General features: G+C 45.9%; 1 protein-coding gene across 1 annotated transcript in view; it reads left to right on the plus strand.

Annotated features, from left to right (window-relative positions):
* The first annotated feature begins 1,180 nt into the window (after nt 1-1,180).
* Nucleotides 1,181-23,269, plus strand: part of LOC138567113 (solute carrier family 22 member 6-A-like) — a 303,311-nt gene continuing 281,222 nt past the window's right edge. The window contains exon 1 of the mRNA XM_069644996.1: nt 1,181-2,067. Coding sequence (XP_069501097.1) covers nt 1,672-2,067 — 396 coding nt within the window. The 5' untranslated portion in view covers nt 1,181-1,671. The remainder of the gene's footprint in view (nt 2,068-23,269) is intronic.

The raw sequence follows: 23,269 nt of genomic DNA on the forward strand, positions 1-23,269 counted from the left end.
GAGGAAAATATTAAATTACATAAAAAAGGAACACTTTTTGGTTTGTTAAATATGAACATCTGAAAATAATGTATTTAGTTTTAAACTATTTTGTGTAATTTTTTGAATTAGCATTGAGGAGGTTGTATATTTAGGCAGCTAATTGATGCTTTGTGTGTTTTTTTCTAAATTAAAATACCCCTTTGCATTTCTTACGGAAACTGTAGGAACGCCTTGTCCAAAACAATGGTCTTTTAAATGAGCCATGAGTTAAAAATGGTTAGAGCTTTAAATTCTCTGCTAGAAGAAAGGAAGTGATAAGCAGTAATTGTATTGCCTGCAGCATCTGGGGGCCTCTGGAATGGGGTGTTTGTCTCTAGGCAGCCACAGGAGGTTGGGAGGTGAAACTGTGGTCTTACTCGGACAAACAGAAAAGCAAGCTTAGTACATGGAAACAGCACAGCCCCACTTTACAACTATATCACTTGGTATAGTCCAGGCAGGCACTGGTGACTGTGGAGGGCCAATGACAGCGGGTTCCGGGGCAGCGGCACAGACTCCTCATGCCGCGTGCCTGCCCTGGAAACCGTGGTTGACTTGCAGGGTCTTGCTCTGTCTCCAGGAACCACAGCAACAAACCATTCTCGAAACACACCCTCACCAGCGAGTCTCTGAAAGTCCAAGAGCAGGGGGAGTCCTCTGCCTGAAAGTGTTTTTTCCAAGCCGCGTGCTGGGAAGGCAAAGCCCACGCCTGACCGCAGCTTGCGATGGGGCCTGCCAGGGGTGGACTGGGAACCAAAAGAGGCCCCAGAAATATTTTTCAAAGTGGCCTCATTTTACACATTTTCAGAAATCCGTCAACCCTTTTCCAATGAGAACATTTGGAAATAAAATAAGTTGCCACACAAAAGAGGCCCAGGGTGCAAAGGCCCGCTGGGAAATCTCCAGAGTTGCCTGTAGGTCAGTCCACCCCTGGGGCCTGCTCAGAGAGTAACACCTTGCGAGCAGGCAGATTAAACCTAAGCCTGCCCTTGCCCTTTGCTCTATCTACACGCACATTCTTTTGTGGTCACTTTTCGACCTTTTCATTAGGGCTCATCCCTGCAAGCCAAAGTAAAACATTATCCAAATGAGCTGATTACGCTTTATAACAGAAGGAGGTCGCGCCGAAAGGGACCTGTTTCCTTTACACAGAGCGGACACTCTGCCACCACCTCACGCACGGGCAGTGCACGCCATCCACAGCGGAGCGGCCTTTCCCGCCCTGCGGACCTCACGCGGAGGCCAGAGCGCTCTCTGCGGAATCTAAGCGCTGGGAAAGGTTCCCTCAGAGAGGCTGCGCGTGCGTCTCCTGGACCAAAGCGTAAGATGCTCTAAAACTCAAGCATCCTTAGAAACAAAGATTGGCGCACTCGTCCACTAAGGCCCTGCTTACCCCATGTCCGCGCCACATATAGGGAGCCGCACTGGACATCAAACTAAATAATACCCTCTTTCCGGATCCGGGAAAGTGTGTGTTCTGTGGTGCTACATCAAGGCCTCCATCGGTGCACCTGGCTTGGGATCTGCGGGGCATGTCTGCATCCATCACGTATCTTGGAGATAAAGCCTCGACAGACTTGGAAACATTTGGGGCACGCTGAGAGATTTCATTTTGTCTGTTTATCGGCGTTTGGTTTGGGGGAAGCAGCCATGGCCTTTGCAGATCTCCTGGATGTGGTGGGAGGGATGGGACGTTTCCAGTTCATCCAGGTTTCCCTCCTGGCCGTGCCCATCCTCATGATGGCCAGTCATAATCTCCTCCAGAACTTCTCCGCTGGAATCCCGACCCACCATTGTCGGGTTGCAATTGCAAGGAATGGCTCACATGACACCAACACGAGCCTGGCCCATGAGGACTTCGTGAGGGCGACCATCCCAATGGACCGGAACCAGAGGCCGGAGAAGTGCCTGCAGTTCACGGAGCCTCAGTGGTGGCTGCTGATTCAGAATGCCACCGCCGACAACGTGACTGCCATTGCCAAGCAGCCCTGCGCCGACGGCTGGGACTACGACAGGAGCGTGTTCGTTTCCACCATCATCACTGAGGTATGAGGAGAAGAAATGACACCCACTGCGCAGAGCAGACAGGCCTGGGGAGCCTCAGTGCAAGCCAAGTACGAGGAGGTGCAGCAGCGCAGCATATTAGCCTCACAATGAGACAGCGACGTCAGTGGCCCCGATTGAGGGTCCCGCGGGGAAGATTGTCAGATGGTACTGGGTCGGAGGGATTTAGAGACATAGTTTAGGGTTGGAGGAAAAAATGGCTGTGCCAAGTGTGACAATGATAAGCTTTAGGTAGTCTTTTTAGTTTTGCCACTAGGTGGTGCTAAAGCGCCAACAATAAACCACCACTATTGGATTAGAGTACAGCTAGAGTAGAAAAGGCATACGAGGAGGCACACAAAGTTTGTAGGTGTTGTTTGGCTTTTTACCACCTTTTCACTGACTATGCCAATGCGAAGTCCTATGGCCATTCCCACCCGCTTCCTGCCCCTGCACGCCCAAAACACACCCTCCTGGGATCTTTGTTGAGCTAGCTTTAACCAGTCTTGCCATCAAACTTTGTGCTCCAAGTCCTGCCGGCATTTTTTCAAAGTAGTCTTCTGAGAATTAATGATTTAATTGGAGCAGTAAATGAGCTACTATCGTAATAATAACATCTTAACCAGGTCTGCCTTCAGCCACTCGATTTATAAGCATTATGCAGGTTCTTCATTGAAGTCCTCATATAAACAAGCATTGGCAAAGCCGATTGTTTTGGGGCATTTGCCAGGCACTGCTATTAAAGTCCCAGATACTCGCACAATTTTGCAGCTGGTAAATTCGATGGCCAGTTAATACCATTTGGCCAGTTCCTTTCACATGCCTACAGAAAAGCCAAAACTGTTGGTATTGCCAATGCTGGTTTTGTTTTAGAGGTGTGCATTCAGGAGTCTGACTGGCTGCAAACATCCTGGTTACTTTACCAGATACTGCTGACTTAGTGATTTGATCGGGTTCACTCAATTTGTTGAGGAGGCAAATCCTCTGTCCCCTTCCATCCTCTCACCCCTTCCAAAAACCATCTGCTCTCCTCCTCCATTCACTCCCCCTTCTTCCACCGGCCCCTTCACCACGGTTATCTGTCATCCACTACTCACTCCACCTTCCATTCACTGGCCACTGTCCTACAGGGAAAACTGCCTTTGCCACAGCATAACAAATTAATGCAGTAGACTGCAGGCCTCCGGACAGTGTCCCAAGAATAAAAGGTGTGTGGCTTTTATTCAACATATATACATTAATTGAGTTATAAAAAGTACAAGTCCAGTGATAAAGAAAAGCAAGGACATTCATGCGGATCTTCCTTTCCCACCAGCTCTCCCCTTTCTTTTCACTCCACCCCTTTACCTTTCACCCCCAGTCACATTGCATCCACCCCACCCTTACCACTTTTATAGTTTGCCACCACTCCCGTGCAGTACACCCCTACCGCAACCATGTACTCTAGGCTTGGCTGGGTAGAATCGAGGAGGATGCCTCCTCTGCCTGTGAGGGCCGAGAAATGATGCCTCCAGCCCTTATTTCATCCAAGTTTCATCACACTCCAACAGTGCTGCCCTGAACTCTGTGCCCACGCCAGGAGACCCAGGGTGGAGGGGCTGTGGGTCTTGGCATCTTGCTGTGAAAGACAACCTCTTCCACTGCAGCATGGAATCCAAGATTGTGTGGCTTAAAAATGACATTTTGCAGCACAAAGGTTTATTTTTTGCAGAATGTTTGCATCACGTTTTTAATTCAGTTAAGGGTTCAAAGGTGTGCTATGATGGAAGAGGGGAACCAGGGTGCAACAGCAATTGGAAATGTACCCAATATCCTCAGGGCAAGATACACATTTGGTAAAAGCATCTGCTACTTTCTATGGCGACTATGACTGGTCACTATTCTTATCTATGGAGCAACACCAGTAAACTACAAGTGAGGCTCACACTGCACACGGAATCACTTCTAGGGGCTCCTAATGTTGGCAGATAAGACACAATGAGAATACATGATTTGCCCGGATCAGACCCTTGGGTTAAGGGGTGAATCCTGGTCTTGAGCTATTCTGACATGTGGGTACTTGACCAGGCATCTTCCCAGCTCCGGGTGGTACAGATAAGTTAACGATTGGGTTTGAAAACCTAACATAAAGCTCTGTTTATACAGATGCCTTGAAATGGGCACAGGTCACATGATGTGCCACCTTGAAAATGAATACAGTATTATAGAAACATACTTAAGGCAATTTGGGGGTAATAATGTGAAACCTGAATTGAAAGGAGGGAACCACCTCCATGCACATGTTTTTGCACCAGGTCCCTGCTGCCCATCCAATTTTTATCGTTTCCACCAAGTAGTATCAAAGTCATGAGTAAAGAAGCACAGGCAAAATCACCTTGACTCTCCCCTTTTCCATTACGTGTCTGGAAAAGTGTAAATGCCTCCCGCGATGAATGTTTGAGGCATGCATCTACAATGGATTCCTTGGCAATGGTGGCCTCACCAGGTGATAAATAGATTGCTTTCCAATGATCGTCAATACTCCTAGTCCTTCTCTTGCATGTCGCAGAATTGACCTATGTCGCACAGCCTGGATGACAGAACCTATTCCCATATCCATTTAGTCCCGCCCCCCCCTTGTAGAGCTATGCAACTTCCAGTATCCCACAATCCCACAGTTACATTTTGCAAGTGGATCATGGATCTTTGAAATTTCAGGACGGTGGATCGTCAGTAGTGTGACGCGGAAGAGATGGACCTGGAGTAATGCAGATTACCAGTAAGCCATTCATTAGCTCCACGTCCTCTTCCGTTTCCTAGTACTTTTCTATAAGGTAGAACAACTGTAGAAATGGAAAGGGCCTGTGATAGCCCGCACTGACCACACAGCATGCATACCCCATCTTCATTTGCTGTCAAGTCATCCTGCACTTGTACCCCAGGAACCCAAAGCGTCACTGTCCACGCACCAATCATAGTCCTGATAAACGAGAATGGGTCCTCCCAAGTCACTTCCCTACGCACACCTGTATGGAAACACTCTCCGGATTGGCTCATGGGGCTGACGTACCTTGAACAGATCATCTTGGTTATTTGCAAGAAGGGGCCGCCCAATGTTTACTTATGTCATTGTAAAAACCGATCTGATCCAGCATCTGATTGGTTCAGCCAAAAGTTTTCTGATGCTCAAACATGTGCCCAGCAAACCATCAGTTTATCTGAATTCCTCAGCCTTTCCGACAGTATTCCAGGACTGTTCTCACGACATCTAGACCTTGACACTCTTCCTCCACCAGAGAGAAGTCATCCTAAAAGAAGGTTGGCAACACAGTGTCCTGCGGTTTGTGAAATTCAGACACAACTATAGCTGGATCACACCTTTATTAATGAGTCTAGCTGATCCCACTGATAAGGGGGGAAGTACAATGGAGGGTGCCTACTTCCCCCTGTACGGGCAAGGGGCCACCAGCAGAAAGTTCCTTTAAGAGTTAGAAACCTGACGTAATCTCCTTAGGGCTACATTGAAGGAATTGAGAAGCACTGGAAAATCCCATGGAGGAGGGAGCAGTGGCATTGGCTGAAGTTCACAAAAATGAAAACTCTTCAAAAGCCTAACTGGCCTTCCACTCAGGACCCTCAATACAGTACTCATGGCAGGCCCTGGTCGCAGTGTACAGGCCTCTCAGGGGAGAACCGCCAATCCCTTCCAGAAATCATCCTGAAGGAATTAAGGAATCACTGGGGTACCATTATCCAGATCTAGAATGATCTAGATCTAGAATGATGTTCCTTTGGATATGTGATCTCATTGAGAAAAAGTTCTCGAAGACGATGTGATCGAATGTTTTTAAAACCAAAATACATTTCACTGCAAATATATGTGGCGTGAGACCCCCTCCGGAGCCCTCCGTATATCCCCCCACATTAATGATTACCCTAACCCACCCCGACATATATTTGCAGTGAAATTCGTTAAAAGTAATTTGATCAAATTGTTTTTGACCAAATCTTCTGCCATGTGATCTACGTATACCATTCCTTTCACATTGAGCCACACATTAGCCCATTGCCAATCATAGTGGTTAAGCATTGCCGGGCATCTGGACCGCTGTTAGCAGTATGATTCTTGATCAAATGACCCTAGCCACCTTAACTTTCTCCTTTCAATTTCCATACCGACCACAATTTGGCCCTCCCATCACTTAACTCCTGATGTGACCTGAGAGGAGGCGGTAATATGCAATGGTTAACATTGCTAGTACTGTCAAGATTGGGAACCATGCCCTTTTTAGTTAGCAAGGAACTCCCACCACAATTTCTGCGTGGCCGACCCCAATCCTTCTCTGACCATGAAGGCTTAAAGGTATCAGGGGAAATATACACCAAAGCCCCTAAGGCCAAATCAGTGACTATGCATCCATCCCCCACCCCAGTCAGATTGAAGGGACATTATGCACTCTAATGTTTCCATCTTGGGCAAGGTTTCACTGAAATCTGTATCAGAGCCTTGAAGTCCGGGCCCAGCCTTCACTTGCCCTTTTTTATTGGGCAACCTGCCCTTCTATGTTTTTGGTCTCTTCAATAATGCGCTCTTGTGCGATAATTTCTGCCTTCCCAGAGGCTCAGTTCTTCTCTCAGACGTGTTCCCTACGGTTCGTACCTGTACAGTTCCGGACTGTGATAAAGAGGGCACGGAGTCGATCTGAAGAATACTGGACCGTCTCGTCAGCCCAAGCGACCAATGGGAATTCTTGCCAGATTCTGTAAAACATGAAACACTGTACCTCTTATGGCTGACCCCAATCAGCGGGATTTCTGATGTTTCGGGGAATGACGTTGCTTCCCCTCATATACACGAAATTCCTCCATTTTCCTGTGGCTTAACCTGTTCTCTGATGTTATTATTGTCTCAACTTGTCTTCGTACCCCTGGTCTTTGGGATTTGTAGGATGGCTTCTGTCTTCCCCAATCTACCAATATGCTTGTCCACCTGAGAGACTTTTTTAAAATGTGAATAAAAAAAAAAAAAGCTCACCCCACTCTGGGATGCGCCTCCTTCTTTATAAGGCTACCCCACTGCTATTGCTACCCCTCCCAACCACATCAAAAGTGGGAGCCGCTAGCATTTCCACGTGCTCTTTTACCCCTTCTCAGCCTATTATTCGTCAATTACGCTATTCAGTTTCTTGAAGCTGTCCAGGATAGATCCGTGGTGTCTGAACAATGAGCTTTAGCTGGAGGGTAAGAGGACCCCCCTCCACTTCAGAGGCCTTTTGATTAACTGCAATATTATTCCTAGTAACAAACTCAGGGGAATGCCTGCTTCGGGATAGTTTGTCTGTTGTGCCCTTTACGGATCAATTGCAAGCCACGCTTCCATTGTGTCCACAAATCCCATTGAGTGTAATACCTGTCTCGGGACTTTCTCCACCCCTCCTTGCCCAAGTAATTCCTTATAGCGCTATTGTTTTCTATGGTAGACGACAGTGTAAATGAGGACAATGACGTCGAATCTTACCACCTTTTGAACACAATCTGTACTTATGCCTTTTCCCCTGTGCAGACTTGTGCTCATGCTCCATTCTTCTCATCTCCGAATGGGCCTCGTGGGCAGAGATTTCTAGCTCAGTTTCCTCTCTCTGTTTCCCTTACTCATTTCCTTTTAATGGAGTTCCCCCTGCCAGAGAGTTGAGGCGCCTTCAGCCTGGCTGCCTGGCAACCATGTAGCCATTTTGCTTGCTCTATGCTTGATATGCTGAGAATCCATGAGCCGGTGTGGATACACAGTGTACAATCCCAAGCTACCATGCCTGCCCCCGCCCCCTTGGATCAGATCCACAAGCAGATGTGTGGTATACCATTTTACCATCATGGGCACCACATTTCCTTCATGACCGCCGCTCAGAGAGTAAGAGCTGTCACCGTAACTGTGTTTTCATATTCATGATATGGCTATTTCCGCTCTGCCTGCCATCATTATTTGCAGTTCGGCCTGCCATGCTGACCCTAGCCCCCCTCACCATGGCCACCGGGTCTGCAGCCTGCCCTTACCATTTTGTAAGCACAGGGTAACTCTCTATCTCAGGAACGTAGGCTGTTGTCCTGCTGGCCACCTCTGCATGCTTCACTGGAGCCATGGTGGTTTCACCATTCCCTTCAACCGAACGTCCTCTCCCTGCCGGAGTCCTGGGAGGCATCGGCTTTCTGATTTCTCGTAACCAGCCAGCAACCACAGGCACACACCTGTCAGTTTCTGTGTCCTAACTTCTTTCTCATGGCTCAGTTTTGGACCTCACACATCCCAGTGTCCATGCCACCTCAGCATGCTCTGCTCCACACTAGGGCGGAGGTGCCTACAGCACTCCTGCTCCTTGCACTCCTTTCACTGTTTCCAAACACTTCTGTTCACGTCCCTTTTTATCTTTCTATGAACTTGGTCACCTGGTGGTAAAGATAGAGCGCGGCTCAGGTCAGTGCAACCTACTCTTTAACTCATAATATTCCTGAAGTTGAAGCAGATCTAGGGTGTGCCATTCACAAAAAGAGAAGAGGGATCATAACAAATGCATGCATGCTAAGAGAAGAACCTGTGGAAGACTTATAGCCATGAAGTGGAAGGGGGTGTAATCACGTCCACTAATTATAGGAAGGAGGAACCGGTTTGTGGTAAGCCCCCACACTCGAGAAACAGAAGAGTCCAAAATGTGACAAAACCCACTGTTTATTAAGAGCTCTCATAACAGGGATAAAACATGAACCTCTCAGGCTTGTCATGGCATTTTATTCAACTGTGACATTAAAAACAAATTATACTTTGCACAAACCTAAGGTGGGGTGGTATTGGTTAGTGAGGTAGGCTGCATATAGAAACCATGTAGGGTTAGTGCTATCTGGTGGCTCCACCTGTGACCACCTCCTAAATGTTGCAAACACAAGCATGTCAGATTAGCGCATTACAAATGGACCATGCAGCAAAGTGTGAACTAGCGCAGAAGGTGAATAGGGATTGGTCAGTGATGGTCCTCTCAGCCTTGGAGCTTTGGATGGTTACCAGCCCATGAGCAACAATTCAAGGTGATGAGAACAGTCCTAAAGGTGCTGTGTGTACCAATATGGTTACCATCTCTGATCCTCTAGGCCTTGAGACAGATCATTTAGCCCTCAAACTAGCATTACGTTTGTATCGTCTGTCTTGAGCTGGCTCAAATGAATAGGCCTTGTCTCTGAACCTCAGATCACGTGTGTAGAGACCATAAACTTAATTTTCCTGCTCACATTTATGAGGATTTTTAGCTTTCCTGACTGCAGGTGTCCTTTTTCATCTGCAACAGTAAAACTCTCAGTCCATTGGTGTCCTTGGCTGTAACCTGTTCACTGGCTACACAAACAGTCTGGTCTATGCTTTCCCGCTGGATCAGCGAGTCAGGCCTCCCCTGTATTCTTGAGCCTTCCCAGTGCTTTCCTTTCACTTCATTGGGGCTGCAGCTTCCATTTTGATTTACATGGCCTCTCATGTTAGTTGCATTCAGTTTCAGCAAACGGTTTATGTGTGTTCTTGTGCCACCTGCATTAGTGCATAGCAAAAGTGTAGATGTCCTCTATCTAAAAGGGTCATAAGCATGTTCTTAGTGTCTAGGCATAGTTTAATCTATGTGTCTGTGTAACTTCATACAAGAATGCATATGTGCTTCATATCTACCGCTTCTATGTCATCGGCTCTTGTACAGTCATAACCAGCCACTTGCTCTATTGTTTGCAAACTTATCTCCTCTACAACGTCATCGGGATAGCGTCTAAACGGTTGCCCGAGCGAATAGCATTTCTCACATCTGTGATACAAAGGTGATGGGGAGGAAGGGGCCAGGAATGATGTACATATTTCATTTCTATGACGTCCAGGCGAGGGAGGGACCATGCAAGGAGGGCCATGTTCATATCTCTCTTGTCAGCAATTACAGTTTACAAGTAGAAATATAATACCATGCAGAACTACTAAAGGGAATGATTCTAATAAGAACTAATATGTATTGTATTGTATTGTATTTTAGTTGTCATTTATATAGCACCTTTTCCATTATTATAGACGCAATGCGTTGGTAGTGGGAACGCCCTCAGGGACCGAAGTCTAGAGTTTAGAAGGTCACGGAGTAAGATAAGAATGTGTGTGTGCATTTGGCCAAATAAGGCCTAGCAGGGCTGGCCAGTATCTGGTAGAAAGCAACCCATGAGGTCAGGCATGTGGATGGGTGCTGAGAGGAGTCAGGAGATGGCGTGAGTGCTAGAGACTCGCTTTGTGCTCAGCGTGCTCAAATTTGTCCTAGGTCTTCACTGCATACTCATGTCAGTGGTGTTGAGTTGTAGTCTAATGTAAGTAGGCAGAACATTAAGTGATCAGCATGACCAAATTTGTAATAGTCATTGCTGTATTCTGATGTGTGCGGGTAGCCATGCCTGCGGCCAGTGTCCACGGGAGTGGTGAGTTGCACGTACTTAGCAGATTCGGTGGTGATTTGTTGTATGTGTGCTTCCTCGGTCGATTCTTGCTGTTGCAATAAAATGGTTAGCGACAGCGACAGTCTATGCTTTGACATATTGCAACTAGAGAAGCACGGGCTATACTTACAGGCTCTTCTAGGTAGATACAGCAAAACAAAAGGGGTGATGGCTGGACGGTTTAGAATAAATCTTAACCTCTGGCATTGCTCTGGGAAACCCTCCAGACCATCGTTATTCGCCTGCCAAGCCATTACAAAAGGGAAAGAAAATATGCAAATCAGGCTTAGACCCAGCCATAAAAGGGCAGTTCAGCGCAAGCTGCTTGGCCACAACCATTCTGCACAAGACTACAAGCATCCCCAGACATGTTCCAGCCTCATTGGGCCTCATCAGTGAGGAGTAGCTTGGTCCTGTAGGCCCAGCAGGCACAGGACCCATGTTTGGGCATACCTGTCCCACTCAGGGTGACTACAGCAAATGAAAAGGGGTAATGGCTGGAAGGTTTGGAATTTATTCTAACCTCTGGCATTGCTCTGGGCAACCCTCTAGACCTTTGTTCTTTTCCTGCCAAGCCATTACAAAAGGGGAAATACCATATGCAAATCAGGCTTGGTCCCACTTCAAAAGGGGCAGTGCAGCCCGAACTGCTAGGTCACATCCCTTTTGCACGAGACCACAAATATCCCCAAACATGTTTCAACCTTGTTGGGCCTCATCTGTGAGGAGTAGCTTGGGTCTTTAGGCCCAGCAGGCACGGTACCCACGGCTGGGCATACCCGTCCCACTAGGGGTGACTTACACAAAACAAATGAGGTGATGACCGGAACGTTTGGAATTAATCCTAACCTCTGGCATTGCTGTGGGCAACCCTCCAGACCATCGTTCTTCGCCTGCCAAGCCATTACAAAAGGGGAAAGACCATATGCAAATCAGGCTTGGTCCCACCCCAAAAGGGCCAGTCCAACCCGAACTGCTAGGTCACATCCGTTTTGCACAAAACCACAATCATCCCCAAACATGTTTTGGCTTTGTTGGTCTCATTTTCCCCATACATGCCAATTGCAGTGACTAATCAATCCTGTGACATTTCAAGGTCTGAAAAACGATATGAAGGCCTGTGTTTCAGCTGGTAGTGCTTGTGCGAACCAAGGTCATGATTGGTTTTTGACAGTGTGTGTGGTCCGGGCCACTGCGAGGGAGCTTATATTTGAGAGAGACTAGACATTTTTACATCATCTTATTTTTTTAATTAATTTACATTTCTAAAAAAAATATCAATTACATTTTATATATTATGAGGGACACTGAACATTTTTTTCATCATCTTTTTAAAATTAATTTACATTTTTAAATTATCAATTAAGTTATAAATAGCAAGTTATCCCTCCTCACTACGATAGCAATACATTCACATCCCCAACATTAGCCCTATATCTTTTCATTACACTTACCCTACCACTTTTCCCTCTACCCAACCACTTCAGTGATACCTATAGCCAGGACTGAATGCAAAAGGTGTGCTGATTACTCATGGTAGACACTTTGTGACCTGGTGCTCACTTTCATGGCACTACCTACTCGCTATTTTTGTTTTGTAATTATCTACTTTTTTACCTTTTCCGCCCTAGGGTGAAGGGTCACTGCGTGGCTCAGTTGCATGGAATGGCACAGAGTTGGGGAGGTAGTCACCTTCCTCTAAGACTGTGGCACAGGGATACAGAGCATGTTGCATCATCTCCAGGACTCATAAATACCAACATGTCCCATGAAGCTTGTTTGATGATAATCTAGTCCTGTTTTTTTTCTTCTATTCAATTTTCGAATAATTTTTTAGTAAGCATCGGCCCACATGCCTTTGCGCGGAAAATTATTTAAAATGATAATTGTGAAATCATTACACACCCACGCTTTACAGAACTGTATAGGTTTTCCTGTCCAGGAACCTTGAACTTTGCAGTCAACCCGGTCTCCGAAAAAGGGTTCAGCAATGTGACGTCAGACCAATAGCAGCTGTGTGCTCTTCTGGAATCAGTTGCTTTGGGATAAACAGTGGCGTAGTGGCGTTTCAGACAGAGCCCAATACATTGCAGCTCTGAAGATAGTGGTACTGGCAAAGCAATTGTTAGTTTCCTAGAGTGTATAGTCATGTAATGTAATGTTCAAGTGACATTTTAATGAGATCCGAGACAACTCAACAGTGCTTTGCGACTATAACAATGGCAGGTAGGTCCTCTATAATGTCACCTAACACATGCAATTTCCTTGGAAGTTTGGTAGATGATAAGATGTGTTTCTTGCTCTGGCTTACTGCAGCTCATTTCGTACCAGAGCATAGCACTCTTAGATGCATTGCACTATCCATCTGGAAATGCTAGATTTGCTAATGGGACTTCCCCCTCCTATGGGAAATGACACAAAAATACATGCAGGCTGTTTTTTGCTTTCTTTTGTGGTTTGAAAGAGAAAGCTGGCACATCTGTAGACTAATTGACAAGAAAGTCTGGGGCAGGGTTTGAGATTGGTGGGTGTATGCTTTCAACTTTGGAATGAAAGCTTCCAATTCTGGTGTCCTCCACCATGTAAATTTATGCTGGCATGCAGGAGGGCCGGCCTTAGAGCAGGGCAGGCCAGGCGACCGCCCAGGGCGCCATTAGCCCCCATCACACCAGCTTGGGGAGTCTTTCAAGGGCTCGCCTGAGCTGGCATAGTGGGAGAAGGCACGGCAGGCGCCCTATTGTTATTAAATGTGCCCACAGTGGTGGGGTGCATTTATTAACAATAGGATGCTGAGGCTTTGCATCAGCTCCCTATTGAGATGATTACCTCCCTGCTCTGACGCGGGAGCGAGGCGGTTTGCGTTGGAATAGGGCGCTTATGCATTAACATGAGCATCCCATTCCAGTGATTAACTCCCTGCCAGGCGCCGGAGCAGGGAATTACAAAAAAAAGTGGCGCCCCCCCTGTTGGCCAGGGGCGTGTGGGGACGCCAATACGCCTAGGGCGCTGCTGCCGCTAAGGCCGGTCCTGCTGGCAGTCAATGAATGCTGTCCGTTATGCTAAGCCTACCTGTAGTGAATTGTACCTGTGTCCCGAGTCTAGAAGATAAAGTACTTCACCACATCAGACTCACTACATTGTGCCACGCTCATTATGTGCTTGTTGCACCAAGTTACATGCTGCTTCTATTTCTGAAGAGCATGACCATGCGTTTAGTTTGCATGCCTCTCTTAGAACGCCCATGCTTCTTTGCGGCTAATGTAAATGGCCGAACTCTGTGGCTTCAGGAGCCAAGTTGCTCAATAACATGTTTGTGGAGTTGGGTGCGTGATCTGTGAGTATTGCTCTGTTAACACATTGTGAGGAACATTCTGGCTAAGGCTGTCTTTCAGCCAATTGCCCACTCATGGATCACGCTGGGCACCTAAGCATAGTTCCCCTTTTTATTCATCATTGCCAAATCTGCTGCGCTGTTTGGGCTGGCGTTTGAGAATGATCACACCCCTGTTTGTTTATGTAGAACCTGGTGCTAGTGTTATCTGTTTCTATCAGAACACTTTGCCCTTTTATCTGTGTCTGGAAGCTGTGTAATGCAAGGTGAATTGCTCTGAGTTCCAGAACATTGATGTGTAACTCTGCCCCCTGAGTAGTAGGCTTGTCTTTGGCATTGATGGACCTAAGGTGTGCCACCCACCCTGCCACAGAGGCATGTGTTGTAATGGTGGCTTGCACTGGGGGCTTGCCAGCGGGTGCCCTGTAACATGTTCTGTTCACCATTTTAGAGACTTGGTGACCTTTTGTAAACATCACTACATCTTCCTAACCCCCTTTTGCTTATGGCCATTGCACTCTGGCCCAGTCCTGCAAAGGTCTCATGTGCAATCTTGCATGTGGGGTTAGATACATGCTTGATAGCATCATATCCAACAGTTTCATCCCTTCTTCTAATTGTGATCATTTTTGATGGCTGATAAAAGGGAACTGTCACCAAGAACTCATTCTTTTTTTACGAATGACTAGAGCATATCCATTGTCTAAACCTTTCCCTAGGAACATCTTGCTTCTGTTGGGTTTAAGATGACTTCAACTTGTAGATTGAAAAAGCTTCTGTAACATGATTATTGCCATTTGGGTGTTCTAAGGCACTGACTGGCACAGTTCCCTGTTATGAACCAGCCATACAGGTACAAGTGAACATGAACTCCTGGCATGAGTAGGTATACCCTGACTACTGGAAGCACCTTGGTGAATACATGTTGAGCTGATGTTATCCCAAAACAAAGTACTTCAAACTGGTAGTCAGGGACCTACCTCAAACCGGATGAAAAGGAATATTATGAAAACAGATCGAATGTAGGTAATAATGTACAGTGAGAGATGCACTCTTCTCATAATAGTCAGTCCAGAGGCTTCTATGTCATTTCATCGACAAATTATTTTTCGATTTGTTTTTTAATGAATATTTTTCACTGAAAAAACTCATCGTTTTGTATTTTTTTAATTTTTGGCGGTTCCCCCAAGTCCCCAAGACCCCATCCCCTATTGCTTTTTTCTATATTCCCGACCCCCAAACCCTTATATGCACTTTCCCACCCCCCCTATATTTTTTTATGAGCTTTTTTAATTGAAAAACTTTGATAAAAAAACGATCCAAAAAAGGCTGTTGATGAAAGGATATTGTACGGTCCAGAGAGCATGGGAGATCATGGGACTAGCTCTTATTTACTGCGATAGACACCCACAAATGAATACACCACACTCTACTGCTGACTGCATCTGTTGGTTTCTCTCTGTCTCTTGCCATGTTGCTTTACAGTTATTTCACTTGTATTGCTTCTGTTTTGGTACAGTGTCCCTCTCTGTTGCTAACTCTCACTTGGTGTTTACCTTATCTGTCTGCCATTGCAATGGGTGGTCATTAGAGCATTCTGAGGACCTTTGTTGGATGATGGGCCTGATCTACCCATCATCAATCAGCTCCTTTATTGTTGCAGGATTGCATGTCCTAGGTGGAGAACCTTTCACACTCTTGCAACCTTCCAATGGGGTTTAAGGCCTTGTAGGGCACTCTTTTGGAACTAGTAGCATCAGCCGATCTAAAACTCTTCAACTTCATAGAGGTGTTCTTCGTGACTACCAGGTCTCCCAGGAGACCTGGGGAAAGAGGAGCCCTCCTATGTCACCATCGCTATCTATCAGTCTTGCCTATCTAATGGCTATTACCACTAGATATGATCCTACCTTCTGGCCAAAGAAGGTGGTTGGTGTTGTCCTTTTATGTGTCCCAGGAGATCATCATCCCTTCCATCTACCCTGAGATACCCCAGGAGGATAGGGATGCAATAGCCTTACTGGAGACTATGCAAGTGTTCCCGACTTACCTAGACAGGACAGATCAGGTTAGATCTAGAAGTCAGTTTGTTACATTTGGATGGAGGTCAAGTGTGAATGGTGTTAACTTTGCCAATCAGAAGATGGCTGAAGAATACCATTGCAGAATCCAGGGATGATCAACCAAGGTAAGGCGACATCAACTTCCACAAACATATGGCGACATCTCAAACCCACCAGCCACCACAACGGGACCTCTGAACACACATACAAAAGAAAAATAAGTTGTAGGCTCTCCTTTTATTATTTCAAAATATATTTATTTTTAAAATCACTCAAACGTCTTATGGCTCTAATCCTGCCCAACTACAAACAAGCCCTCAAAACTGCTAACTTATTTTATGACCTGTTCATTACAATACACATCGCTCCGTTTATAGAAAAGGTATTTCGTTTAGAAACTTTCTCTATCCCAATTAAAAAATCACATTCTCTACAATGTGCAATGGGGTTAGGAAATATGACCAACCATTACATAATTTCATAAAAAACTGGGACGTAGAATAGGGAAGTGGGGGGTCATTGTCCGATTACTCATCAGTTATCTTCATTACTCCTAGCCCTGCCCTTCTTCGACCTAGTGGTTACGCCTGATTTTCACCCCTTTGGATTAAAAACACTCTTCCAGCTCATATAGAAATAGAAGGGGGGCGGGGGCTGTTGGTAAGTGTGCCTTATTTTACTCAGGGCGGGGGTTAACAAGAAAGGAGAGAGAATTATAAACCCACTTTGGGGAAGGCAGAGTATGAAGATTACAGGTGGTATAGCCAGTCATTCCATCAAATGACAATGCATCAAACAGCAAAACATCGATGGATCCATCAAAATGTAAAGTTATGATTAGGGGTTAGATTAGGGTTAGGGTTGGGGCTAGGGTTTGTTTAGGGTTATATTAGAGCTAGGGTTGGGGTTGGAGCTAGGGTTAGATTAAGGGTTACATTAGGGTTAGGGTTGGGGCTAGGGTTAGCTTAAGGGTTACATTAGGGTTAGGGTTGGGGGTTAGGATTGGGGCTAGGATTAGTTTAGGGTTACATTAGGGTTGGGGTTGGGGCTAGGGTTAGATTAAGGGTTACATAAGGGTTAGAGTTGGGGCTAGGGTTAGCTTAAGGGTTACATTAGGGTTAGGGTTGGGGGTTAGGGTTGGGGCTAGGATTATCTTAGGGTTACATTAGGCTTAGGGTTGGGGCTAGGGTTAGCTTAGGGTTACATTAGGGTTAGGGTTAGGGTTGGGGCTAGGGTTTAATTATGGGTTACATTAGGGTTTGGGTTGCGGCTAGGGCTAGGGTTGGGGGTGGGTGTGGGGGGTGCAGGGTTTTGGAGGGGAGAACCCCCCTCCCCAATATACAGAAACACTTTGAAATGGTACAAGGAGCTGGCTAGTACTGAAATTTCAGCACTGGACAGCGCCATGTAACGTTGTAAAGTTGCAAAAAAAGCATGAAAATGATACTTTTTACATGTAAAAGTGTATTTCCATTGAAACCAGTCCATGTATATTGTCGATGGATTGGTTTCGATGGAAGTGCACTTTTACATGTAAAATGTACGTTGTGGATGCTTTTGCATTCAATGATTTGTATGCAATGCTTTTGTTTGTCGATGCTATTTTTTCGACGTGATCACTATAAACCTTACAGGTCAGTAATTGCTTACTGCACCGGCCCAACTACTCTGGATCGTATGGAGATTGAGGGTGAGATCTTTATAAATAATTATATGTTTCATGACTAGCACATAATACTCTCTGTGGCTGCAAAGCATTAAAGTGTAGCATGAGGCCTTGATTAGGGACAACATGAATCTTGAGGTTGAAAGGAAGAGGTGCGGATAGTAGGTTAAACCAGGTACACCTTGTCATTTCTCCAGTGTCATGGCCAAGGGATCAACAGCCGCAACAAGATTCACAAAGCAGGTTATAAACAGGTTTATTTAACACAAAGAGACCAATGGATCAGGTTTAACTGGGCATATGAATGCTGTTTGTCCACGTCCACTAATTATAGGAAGGAGGAACCGGTTTGTGGTAAGCCACCACACTCGAGAGACAGAAGAGTCCAAAAATGTGACAAAACCCACTGTTTATTAAGAGCTCTCATAACAGGGATAAAACATGAACCTCTCAGGCTTGTCATGGCATTTTATTCAACTGTGACATTACAAACAAATTATACTTTGCACAAACCTAAGGTGGGGTGGGCTTGGTTAGTGAGGTAGGCTGCATATAGAAACCATGCAGGGTTAGTGCTATCTGGTGGCTCCACCTGTGAACACCTCCTAAATGTTGCAAACACAAGCATGTTAGATTAGCGCATTACAAATGGACCATGCAGCAAAGTGTGAACTAGCGCAGAAGGTGAATAGGGATTGGTCAGTGATGGTCCTCTCAGCCTTGGAGCTTTGGATGGTTACCAGCCCATGAGCAACAATTCAAGGTGATGAGAACAGTCCTAAAGGTGCTGTGTGTACCAATATGGTTACCATCTCTGATCCTCTAGGCCTTGAGACAGATCATTTAGCCCTCAAACTAGCATTACGTTTGTATCGTCTGTCTTGAGCTGGCTCAAATGAATAGGCCTTGTCTCTGAACCTCAGATCACGTGTGTAGAGACCATAAACTTAATTTTCCTGCTCACATTTATGAGGATTTTTAGCTTTCCTGACTGCAGGTGTCCTTTTTCATCTGCAACAGTAAAACTCTCAGTCCATTGGTGTCCTTGGCTGTAACCTGTTCACTGGCTACACAAACAGTCTGGTCTATGCTTTCCCGCTGGATCAGCGAGTCAGGCCTCCCCTGTATTCTTGAGCCTTCCCAGTGCTTTCCATTCACTTCATTGGGGCTGCAGCTTCCATTTTGATTTACATGGCCTCTCATGTTAGTTGCATTCAGTTTCAGCAAACGGTTTATGTGTGTTCTTGTGCCACCTGCATTAGTGCATAGCAAAAGTGTAGATGTCCTCTATCTAAAAGGGTCATAAGCATGTTCTTAGTGTCTAGGCATAGTTTAATCTATGTGTCTGTGTAACTTCATACAAGAATGCATATGTGCTTCATATCTACCGCTTCTATGTCATCGGCTCTTGTACAGTCATAACCAGCCACTTGCTCTATTGTTTGCAAACTTATCTCCTCTACAACGTCATCGGGATAGCGTCTAAACGGTTGCCCGAGCGAATAGCATTTCTCACATCTGTGATACAAAGGTGATGGGGAGGAAGGGGCCAGGAATGATGTACATATTTCATTTCTATGACGTCCAGGCGAGGGAGGGACCATGCAAGGAGGGCCATGTTCATATCTCTCTTGTCAGCAATTACAGTTTACAAGTAGAAATATAATACCATGCAGAACTACTAAAGGGAATGATTCTAATAAGAACTAATATGTATTGTATTGTATTGTATTTTAGTTGTCATTTATATAGCACCTTTTCCATTATTATAGACGCAATGCGTTGGTAGTGGGAACGCCCTCAGGGACCGAAGTCTAGAGTTTAGAAGGTCACGGAGTAAGATAAGAATGTGTGTGTGCATTTGGCCAAATAAGGCCTAGCAGGGCTGGCCAGTATCTGGTAGAAAGCAACCCATGAGGTCAGGCATGTGGATGGGTGCTGAGAGGAGTCAGGAGATGGCGTGAGTGCTAGAGACTCGCTTTGTGCTCAGCGTGCTCAAATTTGTCCTAGGTCTTCACTGCATACTCATGTCAGTGGTGTTGAGTTGTAGTCTAATGTAAGTAGGCAGAACATTAAGTGATCAGCATGACCAAATTTGTAATAGTCATTGCTGTATTCTGATGTGTGCGGGTAGCCATGCCTGCGGCCAGTGTCCACGGGAGTGGTGAGTTGCACGTACTTAGCAGATTCGGTGGTGATTTGTTGTATGTGTGCTTCCTCGGTCGATTCTTGCTGTTGCAATAAAATGGTTAGCGACAGCGACAGTCTATGCTTTGACATATTGCAACTAGAGAAGCACGGGCTATACTTACAGGCTCTTCTAGGTAGATACAGCAAAACAAAAGGGGTGATGGCTGGACGGTTTAGAATAAATCTTAACCTCTGGCATTGCTCTGGGAAACCCTCCAGACCATCGTTATTCGCCTGCCAAGCCATTACAAAAGGGAAAGAAAATATGCAAATCAGGCTTAGACCCAGCCATAAAAGGGCAGTTCAGCGCAAGCTGCTTGGCCACAACCATTCTGCACAAGACTACAAGCATCCCCAGACATGTTCCAGCCTCATTGGGCCTCATCAGTGAGGAGTAGCTTGGTCCTGTAGGCCCAGCAGGCACAGGACCCATGTTTGGGCATACCTGTCCCACTCAGGGTGACTACAGCAAATGAAAAGGGGTAATGGCTGGAAGGTTTGGAATTTATTCTAACCTCTGGCATTGCTCTGGGCAACCCTCTAGACCTTTGTTCTTTTCCTGCCAAGCCATTACAAAAGGGGAAATACCATATGCAAATCAGGCTTGGTCCCACTTCAAAAGGGGCAGTGCAGCCCGAACTGCTAGGTCACATCCCTTTTGCACGAGACCACAAATATCCCCAAACATGTTTCAACCTTGTTGGGCCTCATCTGTGAGGAGTAGCTTGGGTCTTTAGGCCCAGCAGGCACGGTACCCACGGCTGGGCATACCCGTCCCACTAGGGGTGACTTACACAAAACAAATGAGGTGATGACCGGAACGTTTGGAATTAATCCTAACCTCTGGCATTGCTGTGGGCAACCCTCCAGACCATCGTTCTTCGCCTGCCAAGCCATTACAAAAGGGGAAAGACCATATGCAAATCAGGCTTGGTCCCACCCCAAAAGGGCCAGTCCAACCCGAACTGCTAGGTCACATCCGTTTTGCACAAAACCACAATCATCCCCAAACATGTTTTGGCTTTGTTGGTCTCATTTTCCCCATACATGCCAATTGCAGTGACTAATCAATCCTGTGACATTTCAAGGTCTGAAAAACGATATGAAGGCCTGTGTTTCAGCTGGTAGTGCTTGTGCGAACCAAGGTCATGATTGGTTTTTGACAGTGTGTGTGGTCCGGGCCACTGCGAGGGAGCTTATATTTGAGAGAGACTAGACATTTTTACATCATCTTATTTTTTTAATTAATTTACATTTCTAAAAAAAATATCAATTACATTTTATATATTATGAGGGACACTGAACATTTTTTTCATCATCTTTTTAAAATTAATTTACATTTTTAAATTATCAATTAAGTTATAAATAGCAAGTTATCCCTCCTCACTACGATAGCAATACATTCACATCCCCAACATTAGCCCTATATCTTTTCATTACACTTACCCTACCACTTTTCCCTCTACCCAACCACTTCAGTGATACCTATAGCCAGGACTGAATGCAAAAGGTGTGCTGATTACTCGTGGTAGACACTTTGTGACCTGGTGCTCACTTTCATGGCACTACCTTTTGTTTTGTAATGATCTACTTTTTTACCTTTTCCGCCCTAGGGTGAAGGGTCACTGCGTGGCTCAGTTGCATGGAATGGCACAGAGTTGGGGAGGTAGTCACCTTCCTCTAAGACTGTGGCACAGGGATACAGAGCATGTTGCATCATCTCCAGGACTCATAAATACCAACATGTCCCATGAAGCTTGTTTGATGATAATCTAGTCCTGTTTTTTTTCTTCTATTCAATTTTCGAATAATTTTTTAGTAAGCATCGGCCCACATGCCTTTGCGCGGAAAATTATTTAAAATGATAATTGTGAAATCATTACACACCCACGCTTTACAGAACTGTATAGGTTTTCCTGTCCAGGAACCTTGAACTTTGCAGTCAACCCGGTCTCCGAAAAAGGGTTCAGCAATGTGACGTCAGACCAATAGCAGCTGTGTGCTCTTCTGGAATCAGTTGCTTTGGGATAAACAGTGGCGTAGTGGCGTTTCAGACAGAGCCCAATACATTGCAGCTCTGAAGATAGTGGTACTGGCAAAGCAATTGTTAGTTTCCTAGAGTGTATAGTCATGTAATGTAATGTTCAAGTGACATTTTAATGAGATCCGAGACAACTCAACAGTGCTTTGCGACTATAACAATGGCAGGTAGGTCCTCTATAATGTCACCTAACACATGCAATTTCCTTGGAAGTTTGGTAGATGATAAGATGTGTTTCTTGCTCTGGCTTACTGCAGCTCATTTCGTACCAGAGCATAGCACTCTTAGATGCATTGCACTATCCATCTGGAAATGCTAGATTTGCTAATGGGACTTCCCCCTCCTATGGGAAATGACACAAAAATACATGCAGGCTGTTTTTTGCTTTCTTTTGTGGTTTGAAAGAGAAAGCTGGCACATCTGTAGACTAATTGACAAGAAAGTCTGGGGCAGGGTTTGAGATTGGTGGGTGTATGCTTTCAACTTTGGAATGAAAGCTTCCAATTCTGGTGTCCTCCACCATGTAAATTTATGCTGGCATGCAGGAGGGCCGGCCTTAGAGCAGGGCAGGCCAGGCGACCGCCCAGGGTGCCATTAGCCCCCATCACACCAGCTTGGGGAGTCTTTCAAGGGCTCGCCTGAGCTGGCATAGTGGGAGAAGGCACGGCAGGCGCCCTATTGTTATTAAATGTGCCCACAGTGGTGGGGTGCATTTATTAACAATAGGATGCTGAGGCTTTGCATCAGCTCCCTATTGAGATGATTACCTCCCTGCTCTGACGCGGGAGCGAGGCGGTTTGCGTTGGAATAGGGCGCTTATGCATTAACATGAGCATCCCATTCCAGTGATTAACTCCCTGCCAGGCGCCGGAGCAGGGAATTAGAAAAAAAAGTGGCGCCCCCCCTGTTGGCCAGGGGCGTGTGGGGACGCCAATACGCCTAGGGCGCTGCTGCCGCTAAGGCCGGTCCTGCTGGCAGTCAATGAATGCTGTCCGTTATGCTAAGCCTACCTGTAGTGAATTGTACCTGTGTCCCGAGTCTAGAAGATAAAGTACTTCACCACATCAGACTCACTACATTGTGCCACGCTCATTATGTGCTTGTTGCACCAAGTTACATGCTGCTTCTATTTCTGAAGAGCATGACCATGCGTTTAGTTTGCATGCCTCTCTTAGAACGCCCATGCTTCTTTGCGGCTAATGTAAATGGCCGAACTCTGTGGCTTCAGGAGCCAAGTTGCTCAATAACATGTTTGTGGAGTTGGGTGCGTGATCTGTGAGTATTGCTCTGTTAACACATTGTGAGGAACATTCTGGCTAAGGCTGTCTTTCAGCCAATTGCCCACTCATGGATCACGCTGGGCACCTAAGCATAGTTCCCCTTTTTATTCATCATTGCCAAATCTGCTGCGCTGTTTGGGCTGGCGTTTGAGAATGATCACA

This window comes from Ambystoma mexicanum, chromosome 2p, assembly GCF_040938575.1.
Source record: "Ambystoma mexicanum isolate Mex_15411 chromosome 2p, UKY_AmexF1_1, whole genome shotgun sequence".
NCBI lineage: Eukaryota > Metazoa > Chordata > Amphibia > Caudata > Ambystomatidae > Ambystoma > Ambystoma mexicanum.